This window comes from Macrobrachium rosenbergii, chromosome 51 (assembly GCF_040412425.1).
Source record: "Macrobrachium rosenbergii isolate ZJJX-2024 chromosome 51, ASM4041242v1, whole genome shotgun sequence".
In the NCBI taxonomy this organism is placed as follows: domain Eukaryota; kingdom Metazoa; phylum Arthropoda; class Malacostraca; order Decapoda; family Palaemonidae; genus Macrobrachium; species Macrobrachium rosenbergii.
Genome location: NC_089791.1, coordinates 5,853,764 through 5,870,007, shown reverse-complemented (window position 1 = coordinate 5,870,007; position 16,244 = coordinate 5,853,764). Strand labels below are relative to the sequence as shown.

General features: G+C 43.3%; 1 protein-coding gene across 2 annotated transcripts in view; it reads left to right on the top strand.

The window, feature by feature from the left end:
• The window catches only part of LOC136833124 (uncharacterized), a 176,455-nt gene that overhangs the window by 101,129 nt on the left and 59,082 nt on the right, over positions 1–16,244 (top strand). For both annotated transcript variants that reach the window (XM_067094782.1, XM_067094781.1), the window contains exon 14: positions 3,319–3,461. In XM_067094782.1, the coding sequence (XP_066950883.1) occupies positions 3,319–3,461 (143 nt within the window). The remainder of the gene's footprint in view (positions 1–3,318; positions 3,462–16,244) is intronic.

The window sequence follows — 16,244 nt, the reverse complement described above, 5'->3', positions numbered from 1 at the left end:
GGTCCTAAGGTTGCTGGAAGATGGAGGACACAGGCTCCATGGTCGCCCAGCAGGACCCTCAAAACCATCAATTAACAAAACACCTGAACATAACCGGGCTGGAAGATAGGATGTTATACACAACAAGAACAGTACTCCTAACAAGGAAAACCAACAACTTCATGAAGACACAAAACACTGTCAAAACCTTTCGACAGACAGCCTGCTCTGAACTGGGCTCACTCTAAAACCGAAAAATTCCCTCATCATATTCCTCATTGGACAGACAGGCCTAGTGCCTTCAACAAACTCCAGCTGCACCTCATCCCTCTGCAAACAATGACAGCACTCTCTTAGACGACAATGTTCAAGACTAGTGAAATGGTTATTGCTGCTCTTTTTCATCTCTCAATGTCTCAAAACGTTGGGAAATGCTACCTGTGATGACAAACAAATCCATCTCATCCCTCAATAGCTGAAGCCTGCCACCCCTCAACCTGGGTCGACCAAGGTGGATGAAGTTAAACCCAACGATCATGGGAGGGGTTGCAACCCGTTTCCCGGAGAGGCAACAGAATGGGTGCTTGTACAGGCTCTAGCCAAGTGTGTCCAGCTAGGACCCCTTGCTTTCATCAATTAAGAGACAACCTGAACTGCTGCAAGCACCATATGCCTGGCCTTGGATGTTGCTGACATACCCGTCGAAGTGCATGGGTGCTCCACTGTTGCTGATGTTTAATGGGGATTTCATGAAGACAGCTAAACACTTCTAAGTTTCATTAACAGCTTCTCACAGGAACTGGGCTTAGCTCCACCTCAGACAAATTCCTCATCACATTCCTCATTGGCATCCCGTAAATAGGCCAAGTGTGTCGAATGACAACTCCAGCTGCAACTGCCACCTTGCCTGCAATACCAATGACTGCCTCTTGCAGGAGAATGTTCAAGACTGAAGTCTGAAAAATTTCAACTCTGCATTTTTTCATCCTCAATGTTTCAACAGATGGGAACCTAAACCTGTGATGAAACAGGCAGCCATCAAGAATTTCATCCATCTCAACCGTGGAGCAAGGTCATGGCACGTTTCATGAACCACTACTGGGTCAGATCTCCTGCAGCACCCATCATTGGGATTTTGAGAAGTTAAAAACCAACTCGACAAAGACGTTATTGGGAGGGTCCTGCAGACAAGATTTGAACAAGGCAACAGAATGGTGTGCTTGACAAGTGGACCAAAGTAGCCAAGAAGTACCAGCTAAAGCCCCAGTGCACCATCAATTACAGAGACTTAATGCATGCTGCAAGAGAGAGGTTTCACCATCCTGCCAGCGCCCTTTGCATAGTATTGGGAATCGCGTCGAATTCTTTCAAGGGGTTGCTGATGTTTATGTAGGGTTTTCATTCAAGGAGAACTGAATACAGTTCAAAATCAGTGTTAAGCATCTGCCTTCAAACAGGACTGTGCCACTAACTTCCTGTCATGGCTCCACCTCAGGACACACCTGATGCACGACGCCAATTTGATGATGCCTATTCAAGAGGCATCCCTGAAATACAAGTAGACCATGACGGACACATCATGGATGCAAGTGTCAAGAGGTGGCACTGGATTTTCCAACCTATCAGTTACTTAATGGCTAATGATATGCAAGACTGGCACCTCACACTTAAGTCTGCAAAAATTTCAACTCATTCACAGCATCAGGGGATTTCGTGGCTGTTTCATTTGAGATGGGACTACTATAAACATGTATGGAAGAAATCTTGCAGCCATTTCCCAAAAGTCTCCAACTATCAGTGGCAAGTACCCAGGTCATGCTGGTCATCATGAACCAGTTGGCCAGTTTCTGAAGAGCTTGGCACCCATCTACTGGCCAATTTGGAAGGTGAACTAAAACACCACAGATGGAAACACTATCTGGGATGATCAACTCCTACAGACAAGATTTGAACAAGCACAGACTTGCCACATGACAAGGACCATATGTACATGGCCTTGCAGACAAGTTAACTGGACAGCTATAAAGCCCATTTCCCAAATGGCAGACTTCTACAGACTGGTGGTAAGAAAATACTTTACCCGTTAGGGGTTTCATCATCCTCCCAGCAATATTGCATACTAACCTCAGTGACAGAAGCACCCCTTCTTGAAGAGGTGGAGGACATCTCAATCTGCCACTTTCTTCGCCCACTACCCACAGTCAAATGGAAAGGGAGGGCAGCAGCAGTTTGGTGCCTCAAGATGGCAAGGCTCTTTAATCAGGATCCCCAACATCACTATCATCATGGAGCCTCACTTGTCAATGATAAAGTATCCAAGGCCATCCTCCAGTACCTTAACACACCCCTACGTTGGGTGGATAAGTCCCCAACACAACTCGCTACCAGCAGACCAGCAGACAATTACACGATGGCATGCCCACAACCAGACAACATTATAAAGTAACCAGGCAATGGCATCGGGCACTCAGAAAACGGGAACTGGAAATGGCAAAAGCACAAGAAAAACTACACTCCATGGACACCCCCAGATGGCTGATGCCCATCGAGACAGGTGCCCCTGTTCAAATCCAAAATCAGGCCTCCAACAGGTGGGACAGAACAGGTGTTGTGACAGAAACTCTCTCACACCGTCAGTATACGATAAAGTTAGATGGCGGTGGCCACTTATCATTACGCAACCGGGGACATCTTAGTAAAACCAACAGGCCACCCACTGTAAGTGACTGGCCGCCCACACCCACTCTGTCATTGTGCCCTGTAAGAAATAAATCCAAACCTGCATGTATGACAGATTTTACATGTTAAAATAATGCATCAATTGATAATTTTGTCTGTTAAAGAGATTTTCTTATGATGAAACAAATAGTCAAGAGTTAATTTTCTTATGTGGAAACAAGCAGTCAAAGAGTTGATGTCATTATGTTTGTCTTAGCATGTGCTTGCGCTGCTGGCTAACGTTCCTGATCACTTATTACTGTTGTTCTATTTTTTTTTTGTTTTGTTTTGTTTTTTTTCCCTCTCCCTTATCCTAAGATGTCTGTTTAATACTACTCACTGTTTATTTACTAGTGAATTTTGTAAAAAAATAATAAGAATAATAATAAAATAACCTGTACTTTACAATTAACATTCAGTTCAAGAAATTTTGTAAAAATGTATCTTGTCTAAAATGTTAGCACAGCAAAAAATAATAATGATAATCCACTAAGTTAGGGCTTTACTGTTTTTCATTGTGTACTGATGTGGGTCATGAACTGTTTTTTAGCAGAGTGCTATCATTACGTATTGAAAAGTTTATTACTTTGTCCTCCATTCATGCATTTCATTCTCTTTCAGGAAGTACAGTCGTATCAGATATCTTGCAAGAAGTTGCTGTTGATATAACATCAGCTACTAGATGCAGTTCTCTATACCAGAATACATATTTCATCTCAGAAAATATGATTTGTACACTAACTAAAGGAAAAGATGCATGTCAGGTCAGTGATGAATAATTTAGTACTGACATAAGTACAATCATATCTTGTGTTGAGAAATGCTGTAGGCATCTGAAGGATAAGAATATTATGCCATTCAGAACTGACAAACATTCTACCAAAGACCTCAAAGTATTCATTTTTACCTTATTTGTTTGACAGTTAATATATGAAAATCTTTTGCAGAGAAGTTTGTTTTAGTGTTAAAAGATGATGTCTACAGATGGGCCATTGTTGATCAGGAATATTAAGAAAGCAGGGATAGAAAAAGTATTAAAAGTGCAAAATAGAATGTTGGTATAGGATACTAGTGGAATTAGTATAGAAAACTACACAGCTTTTTCATAAAAGATAAGAAACATTATCAACCCAGACAACAAATTGATGTCTTCATTGTAAATAAAAATTCTGGTGTTATGTACAAATGGAAAAGGCCACATTCCTCAGCTCAGTAGAAAATTGCCCAAATAGCACTCAGAGAAAGAAAATGAGGTCACTTTGCTATGGAAAAAGAGGGTTTAAAAGGGGAATGTGATAGAGTCATTTATGCAAAATAGCTTTAGTTTAAACTCATCACGAAGGAAAAAACAGAAGCAAACTCAAGGTGAATACAGCAACTTGAGTGAGGATAGCGAAAGCCTATAAAACAGGCTTGACGTAGGAAAAACCTATTTTTGGTAGCCACTGTGAGTCCTCAAAGGAGTTACTCTTATCGTCCTAGAGGTGCTCCATAAAATAAAGCAACCATTTTCAAAGAATTCTCTTCTAGTTGGTCTGGCTGGTATAGTGCAAGAGGGCTCTTTCTCTTGTCTACAGTAGCTGCCAAGGTTCCATTCTGATTATCAACCTGTAGATATAGCAACAGCTCACTGTGCACTGTTCATTATTGGGTCAACAACGCACCTCACATCAGACTAACTCTCATTATTCTTTTTCATGTCTATGCAAGATAATTATTCACCCAAATCACATGCCTTTTCGACAGGGAAAGTGGGTGGGTTTGAGGACTCACAGCGGATACCAAAAATAGGTTTTCCTATGTCAAAACCTATTTCTTGATAGTGTAGCCACTGTTCATCCTCAAAGGAACTTACCAAAGAAATTGGCAAGTGAAGAAATGACTAAGTTCTTAAAATCAATCCCAACAACCCAGATAAAATTTTTGGTCCAAGGTTAAGCCACAAGTCATAAACCACATTCTTTATTCCAGATACCCATAGGGTTTGGCAACAAAGAACATGAAACTAAACACGAACTTACAATTAAGATGTAGTTCTAAAGTGACTTACTAAATATACTGGATTTCGTCGTAGTATTGTTGCACCTTTCCCAGCGATATCTTAGCATACCCACCACATCAAGAAGACCCCTAGTTTTCTGCTGTAGCGCCTATGGGGTCAGAACTTACTATGCCACCTACTGATAAACAGTGTACTAGATGAATTTGTTCGAGTTCGTGGCAATAACATTTTAGTAATACTGTTCCTGATGTCCACCCTGTACACTGAAAGACTTCTTCAAAAGAGATATTTCGAAGAAAACTAACAGTGTACTTACTTTTCGAATATCATACGACTTAGGAAAAGAATGGGATCTGCCTTTTAGTAAGGGGCTCCACAACTATCTCAGCTCATGTAGATAGAGTGGTTTGTTGTGCTAAGGTGTAGGAAAAATGGACCTTCTGGGATGTTTGCCATGACCTCTAGGTAAACCTTAAGTGCCTGAACTGGGCATAAGTTTTATTTGGCAAATTGACTTCCCTATCAGAACAGATTTTTCTCTTTAAAGGGTTCTCATTCTTGGCCAGGAATGATGGGCCAGGAGACAGTAATAAATGACGGTTAGCTGTATGAGTAATGTAGTGTTGTCCCTGTCTAAGAGATCCCAGTTCACTAATGCAAGCTCCTGATGGAATGCAGTCAAGAGCATTGCTTTTTGCAGCATGTATGTCATAGTTGTATTGGGACCAATTAATTGAGAGGGTGACAAAAGCCTAGGCACCCAATTCAGGGACCTGAGAATGGGAAACCTTGCAGGAGCGGATCATTGCAATGTAAAAGACCAGAGAAGGGAAGTAACAATTTCTATGTTAGAATCAATTCCAAATCCATAAAGCAAGGGTTCCAACATAGCTGCCTTGTATGCCATGATTGTTATAACAGCAAGGCACTTGTTTTCAAAAGGATATATAAGAAAATGAAGTATTTCAACAAAGATCTCAACTGGGCTGTTAGCATGGATATAATATAAACATACTTTCAAACAGACTATTATTGTCGAAGAGACGACGTCTGTAGTTTCTGCACTAGGTACCTAGCAATGTTGGGTGGGTAATTTTCACGGTAGACAAGATTTTGAAAATCCACACTTGAAGGTCTCGGCTCAGCAAGGGGGACACACAGACAACTTTCCTCCCTACTGTCTGGGATAGAACAGCAGACGATAATGGAACTGAGTTCTTCACACGTTGTTGAAACAATAGGAACCAATGCCTGTATGGCTAATTTGAGGCTATTAGGTAACCGGTTCCATTGAAAATTAGAAGTTTGGTAAAAAAGCTTTCAAAATCTGGGACAATGGAGAAAAGGTATATCATCCTTCAGTTCTTCCAGTCTTGTAGAAATGCATCTTGTGCTACTGCTTGATTATCCAGGTTTGGAGACATCTACACTGGAAGTTGATGGTTCTTCTGGACATGGAAGCATGTTGCCAATTAATTGAAAGGATTGATTGTCTAACATCACTGATAAAGGGCCTGCTATTACATTGAAAGACCTTGTGGGGTGAATTGCAGACAAGTGCCACTTCTTTGTTTGCGCCATCCAAAGGATGGATAGCACTACTGCACTGAGAGGAGATGAACGTAAGCCCAACCTCTTACGCAGGACATTGTAGTCCTATTATCTCGGACCAACAAAATGTGTCCCCTTTTTAGGAGGTTTCGGTTTTCTAAGAGATAGGAAAACAGCTACTAGCTCCAGAAAATATCTATACCACTTCCTCAGAGCAGGTGACCACCTCCCTGCTACCTGATGATCCTCCTAATGGCCTCCCAACCTGTCAAGGAGGCATCCGTGTGTATTTTCACTTGTACAGATGGAGGAGCCAAGGCAACCTATAGATCTTTCAGATCTATAGAGACAGTCCAGGTCCTTGCGGAATGATTAAATGTACTTGGGCAACAGTAGTCATCCGGAAATGAGTTCATTCAATTTTGATAGGTCGAGGATCACCTTCCATTTGGAGGAGTCCTTCTTGGGGAAACTGAAGAGACGTGCTTGGTGGCAAATATATGTATGTTTCTCTGTGGCTCCTTTTAAAAGGGCCTTCTGCTCGTAATCTTCCAAGGAGGGGTCTGACTCTTGGAACACCTCTTTAAAAGGGGAGTGAAGATGAGACCATTTCCACCCTAGCCCATTTAGGATAATACAGCGTCCCCAAGAGGAGGACTTCCATTGCATGTGATGCTGTAGAAGACAGCTCCCAACCATACCATTCTTATTGGGCTCCACCTTTTCCCTTGCCTTTAATAGGTATTCCAAGAGCTGCTTTTCCTTTTCCTGGTATAAGCTTTTTTCCCCTCTTTGAAAGTGATGCTCTTGCTGCTGTTGTCCCTTCTGTTGTTGTTGGAAGGATCCTTTAGGGGCAACTAGAGTCTTGTATGACTCTTTCCAAGGAGATCGTATATTGTACACTTCTGTTGCCAGGCTCATTCATTGAGTTGAGCCACAACAGGCTCCTCAAAAGGGTCCTTACAGGAGGGGTTAGAATGCAATAAGGAAGATACATTGGGTAGTGACATATTGGAGGCCGCCAATGTTTCCATTGAATGCAACACTGTAGAAAATCATAGGGTGCCCCTTGTAGGGTCTGCATGACAACTTTTATATTGGCCAAACCGGGAAAGCACTGGAAAAAGAATTGAACAACATAAGAAATGTGAGATATGCACAAGGAACAGTGGTATATTTGTACATGTTAGTGAGAACAATCATGCTATCAACTGGGAAGGGGCAAAAGGATTGTATATTCTGGGTAATGTACTGGAAAGGAACATCATTGAATCTAGCTTCACAAAAGAAAGTTACAAACCATAATATGAATATCAGTCAAGGGATGTATAAATCCTGATCCTTTAATATCAAAAGAAATTTGTAAATTGTTTAAACTTTAAGGTAGGCAGTAGAGATATATGAAATAGGATTATCATATTTGTAAACACAGTACGAGGGTAGTAATGTTAATGAGTTTCAAACTCGCTCCATGACACCCGTCAGTGGATCTGAGGTGGGGTGCGGTCCGTTTATCAGCAATGTCCCCTGAGAGTCTACGATTTTTAGCCAAATGAGTTTTAAAGGACACTCCTACCTCGACACCGGCCTCAGTGGGGAGAGGAGCCTCTAACGGTTGTATGTTCGTCAGTACTGTTCTTTGTAGTATATATATTTGTGACTTCACACCTGTATCAGTCCTCGTCAATGGCTTGGAAATAAGTCGAAAACCGGTCAGGACCTGCCACCCTGCTTCTTATTTTTCACCTGTGGTAATGTGTGATAAATGAATCACGTACAAAAGTGATAATAATCATATAGAGAGATATAGATATAGTATATATATATATATATATATATATATATATATATATATATATATATATATATATATATATATATGTTATATTGTTAAGAATATCCATCCTCCTATTTATCTCCTATCTAGCTAACTTTTCAGGGCGAATTTCATTTTCCTTTAGCATATAGCTGGCGCCACATGGCGGAACGCAGTTGTTTTCACTCATAGCAGAGAACGATGCTTTCCCGGCCTACGGAAAATGCCCACGCCGGGTCCTCTTAAAAACCCCCTGCTACCAGAACACACCTAGATTTTCCCCCCCTTAAAGATCGTACGATGCGGGGGAGCAATTAGTGTTCAGAGAGCCCAATGGGCATATCGAGCTTAGGGGATGCAGTAGGATTTTAGTCTGTAAGGCCTTAGTTCTAAGGTCTCCTGTCCTCTGTGATTTTGCTGGCCTTTTGACATGCTTGCAGGTATAGCTGCTCCCTTCCCACACTGCTTGCCATGTTGGGGAAAACAGAAGCAGACTCTTCGCCCAGACATCTTCTGCACCGGACGTGCGATATTTCTCTGCTCCGCTGGTGTGGCAATCGCCGATGGACGGCCAATCATATTGTGGGCGCCTGTAACAATTATGAAAGGTTCGAGTGTTTGCGAGTAGTCAATTAGCCAGCCCTGTCCCTTATACTTACTCCTTAATTTCATTTCTAAAACTTTTAACCTTCCTCCACGAAACAATCTTCTCCTTTGTCCAAATCGTGCCTGTATCCCCTACCTTGCCAATCACGAACGTTAAATTCGAGTAACGATCCCGATAAACAATCATTTATCCCTCCCCCAGTGCAATTCAAGGGCTATTTCAGTTATTTAAGTTAAGTGTTAAATGCGGTAGTTAACTTTGGGCGCGAATAGTTACGTGTTCATTGTTAGCGTACGCAGCTCCAATCCGCAGATCATATTTAAGTGCTTTCATCAAAAACACCTTCTAGGATACGTTATGTTTTGTATTTAAGAACATGATTCCCGTAATCTTCTGTAGGAAGATTCCATTTCCCTTAGTGTGAGAAGGGCTAACGAACTGTCCCTTTCAGGAGACGAGATACACTTGGTGCGGTCGCAATCCTGCTTCGATACCTCGCCTGCCTCCCAAATTGAATTATACCTGGTCGTTGTGGCCAACACTTTCTTATGAAGTATCTCTCCATCCTGGAACCCCATCATACGCATTATTAATAATCTACGTAATCAGGGCAGACTGAATGCAATTATTCTCATTGAACTGATTATTGCAGATTGTCAAATTTTCTTTATCTAACTGCTTGTTGCCAATCCCTGTCATTATTGTTACTGTGCCCTATCATGAATCTGTCCCTCAGTGATTATGTCGTATGGTGTCTAACTGTTAATTTACTAATGTTAATCTATTAAGTTTCTGTAATAAATCACTGTAAATTGGCAAAGAATTCTAAATTCCAATATGGCGACCTTCCACCTTAAATTATAACTCCAGGAAAATTTGCGTAAGTCTTCATTAACTCCCTTTTTGTTTACGACTGACTCCTTGGTCTCGTGGCATCAGTTATAATTTGTGTAAATTCTCATCAAAACCAGTCCAGCCTGTAACAGTGACGACCAAATGCCAGGATATAGTCAAAATACCTGAATTAGCTTCGCTATAAAGCTAGACTAAAAAAAAGCCAGGAATATATAAAATCGATTATTTCATTCACGTTAACCATTTCATTTGTAAGGAGCAAAGGGAGCGATCGTGCCGACGTCTTTGAGGTAAAACAGTGTGTGTGCATGTCCTAATATTAAGGAAATAAGTCATATTAATATTTCTGTTTAAAAACGCAACGATTCTCGTAGCATTAAAAGCGTTCATAACAAGGGAACGCAATAGGGCTCTTATATTAGCGAAACACAGAGGAAGGCGCGAAATGTTCGCCCCGCAAAAGTTCTAGAGCGTAGGAAAAGTGTCGGGTTGTAGCGGACGAGTATTTAGGATTTAGGAAGTGCTAGTGAGGGAATTTTGCATATATATGCTAGGACCAGTAGCTATGAGTCTATTTCAGAATAGTTACGGCAAAGAAAATGTACATATCTTGGTTAGTGATAAATTTTGAAATAACGATTAGTTTACGGGAATCCGTATAGCGATATCTGGCATTTATACAGCCAGCCAGCGTGGTGTTCAGAGCGCATGCGCCAACTTGTCTCGGTCTGAGAAAAACAGTTTTTCAGCGTAGTTATAAAACGACCCCAGTGCATAGCGCAAAGCATGCTTAACGTAAAGTACAATCGTGCTGATATTCAAAGAGTACACCATTTCGTGGTATTTTAAAACCCACATTTAGCAAGAAAGTGCAGTTATTTTGTTCTTTCTTTGGCGCCCATTCTTCCAATTCCATTTCGTCTATGTCGCACGACGAAGCGTTAAGCCTCGTTCACATTGACATTCACGTATCAGCCCACGTGCATGTTCACGCATGTGAAACGTGGCTATACTCGTAGGTTTGTCGGCGCGACTGGCGATACTCGTCAAAGGCCGATGTCCGTAAGTCAACATAACGACGCCATAACGTAAGTACGGAGCACGTGTTAAGGCTACGCACTGCAAGAAGATAGACGGGTTGCTTGCATTTGAACTGCCACGACAATAGCGGCCACACCCCACATGTAATGCGTGGCAGAGTTAGCAACACCCACGCACGATACCGTATGTAATGTTGTGCGTTACTTACCCTCACGACACCCTCACAACATCCTCTCACATACATCAAGCGGTGCACGCTAGGTACAAAGGCCGTACAGTAATACTTGTTTTCAGTGCCATTCAGTGCCTCCCTGTAGCAAGAAGTATTCCACTGCTGCTGAATCAACATGGAGAACATTGAGGACATCGTTGCCCTTATAACACCAGCACACAGACAACAAAGAAACGTAATGGAGGCCGTCATGGAGTATGTGCACTACATGGTATTGGTGGAAGCTGTGAGGGCCTACATTGCAATTGAAAATAAGGAGAACTACTGTTAACATACATTTATACTTGTTATAATAATTTCTCTTTGTATGTCGACTTCCAAAATTTTTAATATCCATACATTTACTTTTCCTTGTATTTATGCATTTATTTGTTTTACATATGTCTTATTTGTGCTATTATTCTTACTTCATTCTTATTAGTATAATGGTTTTTAGTTCAACTGAATAGTTATTTTTCAATTATATGTTTATTGTTTATACCAACCATGATATATACACTGAAACATACAATACCAAAAATAAACATTTGTTATATAAGTTAATTTTCAACTATATATTTGTTTGCATATGTTTTTTTTAGTACTGGATCATACACTCTGACATTTTTAACGCAGAAGCAAATACATGCATTGCAATGTGGCTAAGTGCATTACTCCATGGCGTGGGAAGATTATAACTTTGAATATTTTGAAATGGTTTATACCTTTATATAGGCCATTACCAAGCAGTAGAAGAAACAACTTAATATGAAAGTACAGATTTTTTTATTTTATTCTAATATAATATACTCACTTACCTCCTTATTTTTGTTGTTATCTCCATTTCCATTTTGTTATCGCATGGTTTGTAGTTCATTGAATAGAAGTTACTTTTCTATTATATGTTTATTGTTTATACTAGTGCTGATATATAGATTGAAACATACAATAATACAAAAAAATAGATATTTGTTTCTATAAGTTAATTTTCAACTATATAGTTGTTTGCATATGTCTTAATTGTGTGATTATTATTACTTCATTTTGTTACTTTGATGGTTTTTAGTTCATTGAATAAAAGTTATTTTTAAATTATGTTTATTGCTTATAATACACGTTGAAGACATAGTGGAAACATACAATAATATAAAATATATACATTTGTTTATACTTCGACATACACAAAATAGATATAAAAAAAACTGAAGCTGCATCCGCGCCGCAAGCTGTTTTATACACCCGACGCAGCGCTGCCTCATCGTCTCAGGTCCTGGGGGCGAGGCGCTGTTGCCACGTCTACTCCCGAACCTCGTGGGGACACACGCGGTTTTTGGCGGGAACGGGAAAGCAGCGTGGGACCACGCGTCATTGTTCCGCAGGCGTGCAGACCACGCTACGGATGCACCACGCGGTGCGTGTGCAACCACGCAAATGACGGATGACGTGGAGACATATCTTTGAACACATCGAAACGCACGCGGTCGCCCACGATGCTGGGCGGTGCGACGACCTCCCGACCGCCTCCGCATGTCCACCCATCTTAAATACGCATTACGGAACTTTTCAGAGAGTACTTACGCAAGCCGTTGCCACCTACTAGTTTCTATTCATGCGGAACATGCGTGGGCTGATACGTGAATGTGTGAACGGGGCTTTAGACCTCAACTGGGGCTGCTTCCCGCGCAGATCCGTTCCCACAACGTTCGCGTTCAAGAAACGAAACCCTCCCGTGTGCTTAACGAAAATCGGGAAAACGCAGTGAACTACCCGAAACGCTCTTGCGTAAATTGTCTACCTTAAGTTTCTATGAGAGCAAGCAGTAGCAATTTCCATAATATATTTAACTTTAACGTACTTTCACAACAATAATGATTTTGCTTGCCGCAAAATAAAAGGATTATAAATTCATAAATAAATACGTGCTATTTCATATCGCTCACCGAGAGAGAGAGAGAATCTTCCTTCTCTCCCCTTCTCTCTCGCTAATTGTATTAGTGCATTTTTTTTTCTCTCTCCTGACCAACGTAATTTACTTGATTTGGGATCAACTAATAAATTATAAAAGGCAGGTGACTAAGAATTAGATTAATAACAAAACTGAAATTTCTAATTTCTAACCAGTTAAAATCATATTACATAATTGAACGCAAATTTCTGCACGCCAGTTAGCGGATTAACTGGCAAACCCACCTCTTCTTTCTAAGTGCTTCAACACAAATCATTTAGCTGTTTATAAAGCATATATATAGATTGAGATCTTGTGACGTGTTCTAACTGATGCGGGAGGATATCCTTTATCCCAGACTTGGCGTGTTGCAAGTGCTAAACCACGTATTGAGTGCCTACCCCGTAGCCCCTGTCCTCAAGTCAGGCAGCGCCCACTAGTCTTCATAACTAGCTAACCACTGTGTCACATCCAGTTCCATTTCTCTAGTGCCAATGACCAAGGCACCTGCTAAGCACCCAATCATTGAAGCACTTATCTTTCTCCTCTCCTTTCCTATCTCTTCCAGTCTGTTGAGTCTTCATTTACCTTCTACTCCCTACTTGCCTCTGCTCAGGCAGAGTAATTTCACCTTCAGTGCCAATTCATGCACTGACATTTGCATTGCTCCACATAGCTGACCGGCACCACAATGCCACCCAACCAGCAACCTCTTACACGCCATTGCACCTGTGTTGAAGAAACGAGTGCCAACTGGTGTTTCCGCCCATTAGACCGCAGCTCCTTCAGGAACACCCTAATAACAGTGCATCCGCCCATAAGGACCATATAGAGCCTTCAGGAGCACTCCATTTACCAGCCGTATCTCGCCATAAGGACTCAGACTTCTTCAGGAACGCTTTTCCTCTAGTGCGACCCTTGCAAGGCACACTCCACAGGTGCCACTCACTGAAGTGCCATCAGTTCCAAGGACACTCTCATCATCACAAACCTTTCCTCTTCAGGAACACCCACGTACCTCACTCAGCACCCCTTCCCATCAGCAACATGTCAACCGAGGAGCACCAATACTTCCGGAATATAGGGAAGGAGGACGGTCTTTCCGGCCAGGCCTTCAACGGTTTGTAAACGAACAGATTGCTGAGAAGAGAAAGTATGAAGAAGAACAAAGACAGCAAGAAGCTGAGCAGCGGAGAGAAGAGGAAGCAAGAGAAGAGCGGAGAGGACAAGAAGAAGAAGAAAGAGAAGAGCGGAGAAGACAACAAGAAGCAGAAAGAGAAGAGCGGAGAAGACATCAAGAAGCCGAGCAGCGGAGAGAAGAAGCAGAAAGAGAAGAGCGGAGAAGACAAGAAGAAGAAGAAAGAGAAAAGCGGAGAAGACATCAAGAAGCCGAGCAGCGGAGAGAAGAAGAAGAAAGAGAAGAGTGGAGAAGGCAGCAAGAAGAAAGAGAAGAGCGGAGAAAGCAGTGGGAACTAGCGCTCTTAGACAAGGAGCTCGAGTTGGAGAGAGCCAAGAAGGACAGCGCAGAAGCTTTGGCAGCACAACAAGCATCGAGCCCTACCCCATCGCCCACAAATACCTCCCTGTCGACAGTCAATAACCTTGTGGGAAAGTGGACTGAAGACGAGCTGGAACAATTGCTCGAAGAGATCGAATTCCTCTTCGAGACCTATGACGTCAGCCTGGCTGAGAGGGCCCTACTGCTTACCAAGCACCTAGACAGGAAGGCTAAGGCTGCTCACCGAGCCCTGGACAGAGATCAAAGAGGAGACATGGCTGCCATTCGTGAGGCCATCGCTAAGGCATATGAGATCACTCCTGAGAGGTGGGAGACAAGATTCAGAGGTATGGCTTAGAATGCTGGCTAGTCCTGGACTGAATGGGCTTGTCACAAAACCCAAGCGGGACCCAAGTGATAGAGTCTGGCGTGCGACACCTTGAAGATTTGTTCAACCGATCCATGCTGGAGGATCTTCCAGTGTGCGTACCAGGCCTCTGGCTGTGTATCTTAATGATAAGCAGCCAGCCACCCCTCAAGGAAGCCTGCTCTAGCTGATGCCTGGGAGACATACAATCCCTACCATGGCACTCCAGCGCAAAAATAGTGCCACCCGACACCTCTCAGGCCTCAATTGCTCGCGGAACAGCCTGCCTAACAAAACTCCCTAACCCATTTGTAAAAGGTATGGCTAAGGGCTGAAGCAGATTGCCGCTATAAAGATGGCACCAGCAGGGCAACAACTCGGCAACTCTACCAGCAAATCACAGTCCTCCTTCCGCCAAATTCAACACCGCTTCCCAGCATACCATCACGTCGAGGTCAACATATCACCGGGGTCCCTGCCGAGATTATGCGGAGCTGCAGGACACTCTTCTGCTGGGTATCCTGCTTGCCCAAAACATGTGGTCACACCCAGGCACGTGAACCTGATAAGTGCCACTGCCTCCTTAGCTGAGCCACCGGAGAGAACTCACCGTCTCAGTGGCTTCTCTGAACGGTTCCAGCCCACCAGTGCACCTGCCAACTACTGCCGACACTGGCTCGGACATTAGTCTGATTGATCGGGCCCAGGTGCCCGCCAGTGCCACAGCAGAGGAGCACACAAAGTGGATCGTGACCTGGGTGGATCTAACAGTCCCTGACCGCCTGCAGTTGGACCTCAGGGTGATTACCCCTGAGCAATAAGGTGCATCGCCTGCGTTGCAGCTGATCCGCACGGGTGAGTTCCTGCTTGGTTGAGACATCCTCTGGGGATGTCCCACCCCCACACCACTCTGTTGCCTGACTGCTTCCGCCAGCACCTCCAGCACCACACCTTCAGATAGGGACACAGCCCCTGTGACAGCTGTGCCCCCATCCACCAATACTAATCAACCACATTTTGGGCCTAGTCTGCGGGTCTTACGACCGGACGGCCACCCAAGAATACCTCATTCCCAAAAGGACCGAACTAATTACCGCTGCAGGCCCTGCAACGTAAGGGGTCACTCTGAGAGATGAGCAAAGTGCCCCAGTAGGCTAGCCGCAGCAGCCAACTCCACGAAACTAAGAGGCCCAGTCCTCCCATTAAGTCAGGAATCGCTGTCCAACCTCATGCCAGGGACTCCGAGGGGTCTCGATCCCCCGGGTCCCCCTTCAGCTTTGTCTGACATTACTTCACAAAACAGTGCCCCTTCCCGCACTGGTCAGTGCTCAGCTCCATCCATCTCGCGGATGCTCCCTGCCGCGCACTTCCAGCCTAGCCCTGGGTCAGTGCCAGTGTCGGCCCCAAAACGACTTCTGGATCCTCCTACGGAAGATCCCCCAAATCTCACCACTGTGCTCATTGCACAGTGCGAACCTCCGACCCCTAATGTTTCTTCTTCCCACACTCTTCCACCTGCTGAGGAGAACCCTCTAGCAGGCCTGGACGTTACTTCTTTTCTGGTCGACCAGGAACTGTCCGGCCAGGACGCAGACGCTGGTTTCCTTCCCACGACGGTTGTCACAGCAGCCAAAGTAGGAGGCCAGCCCGTAGC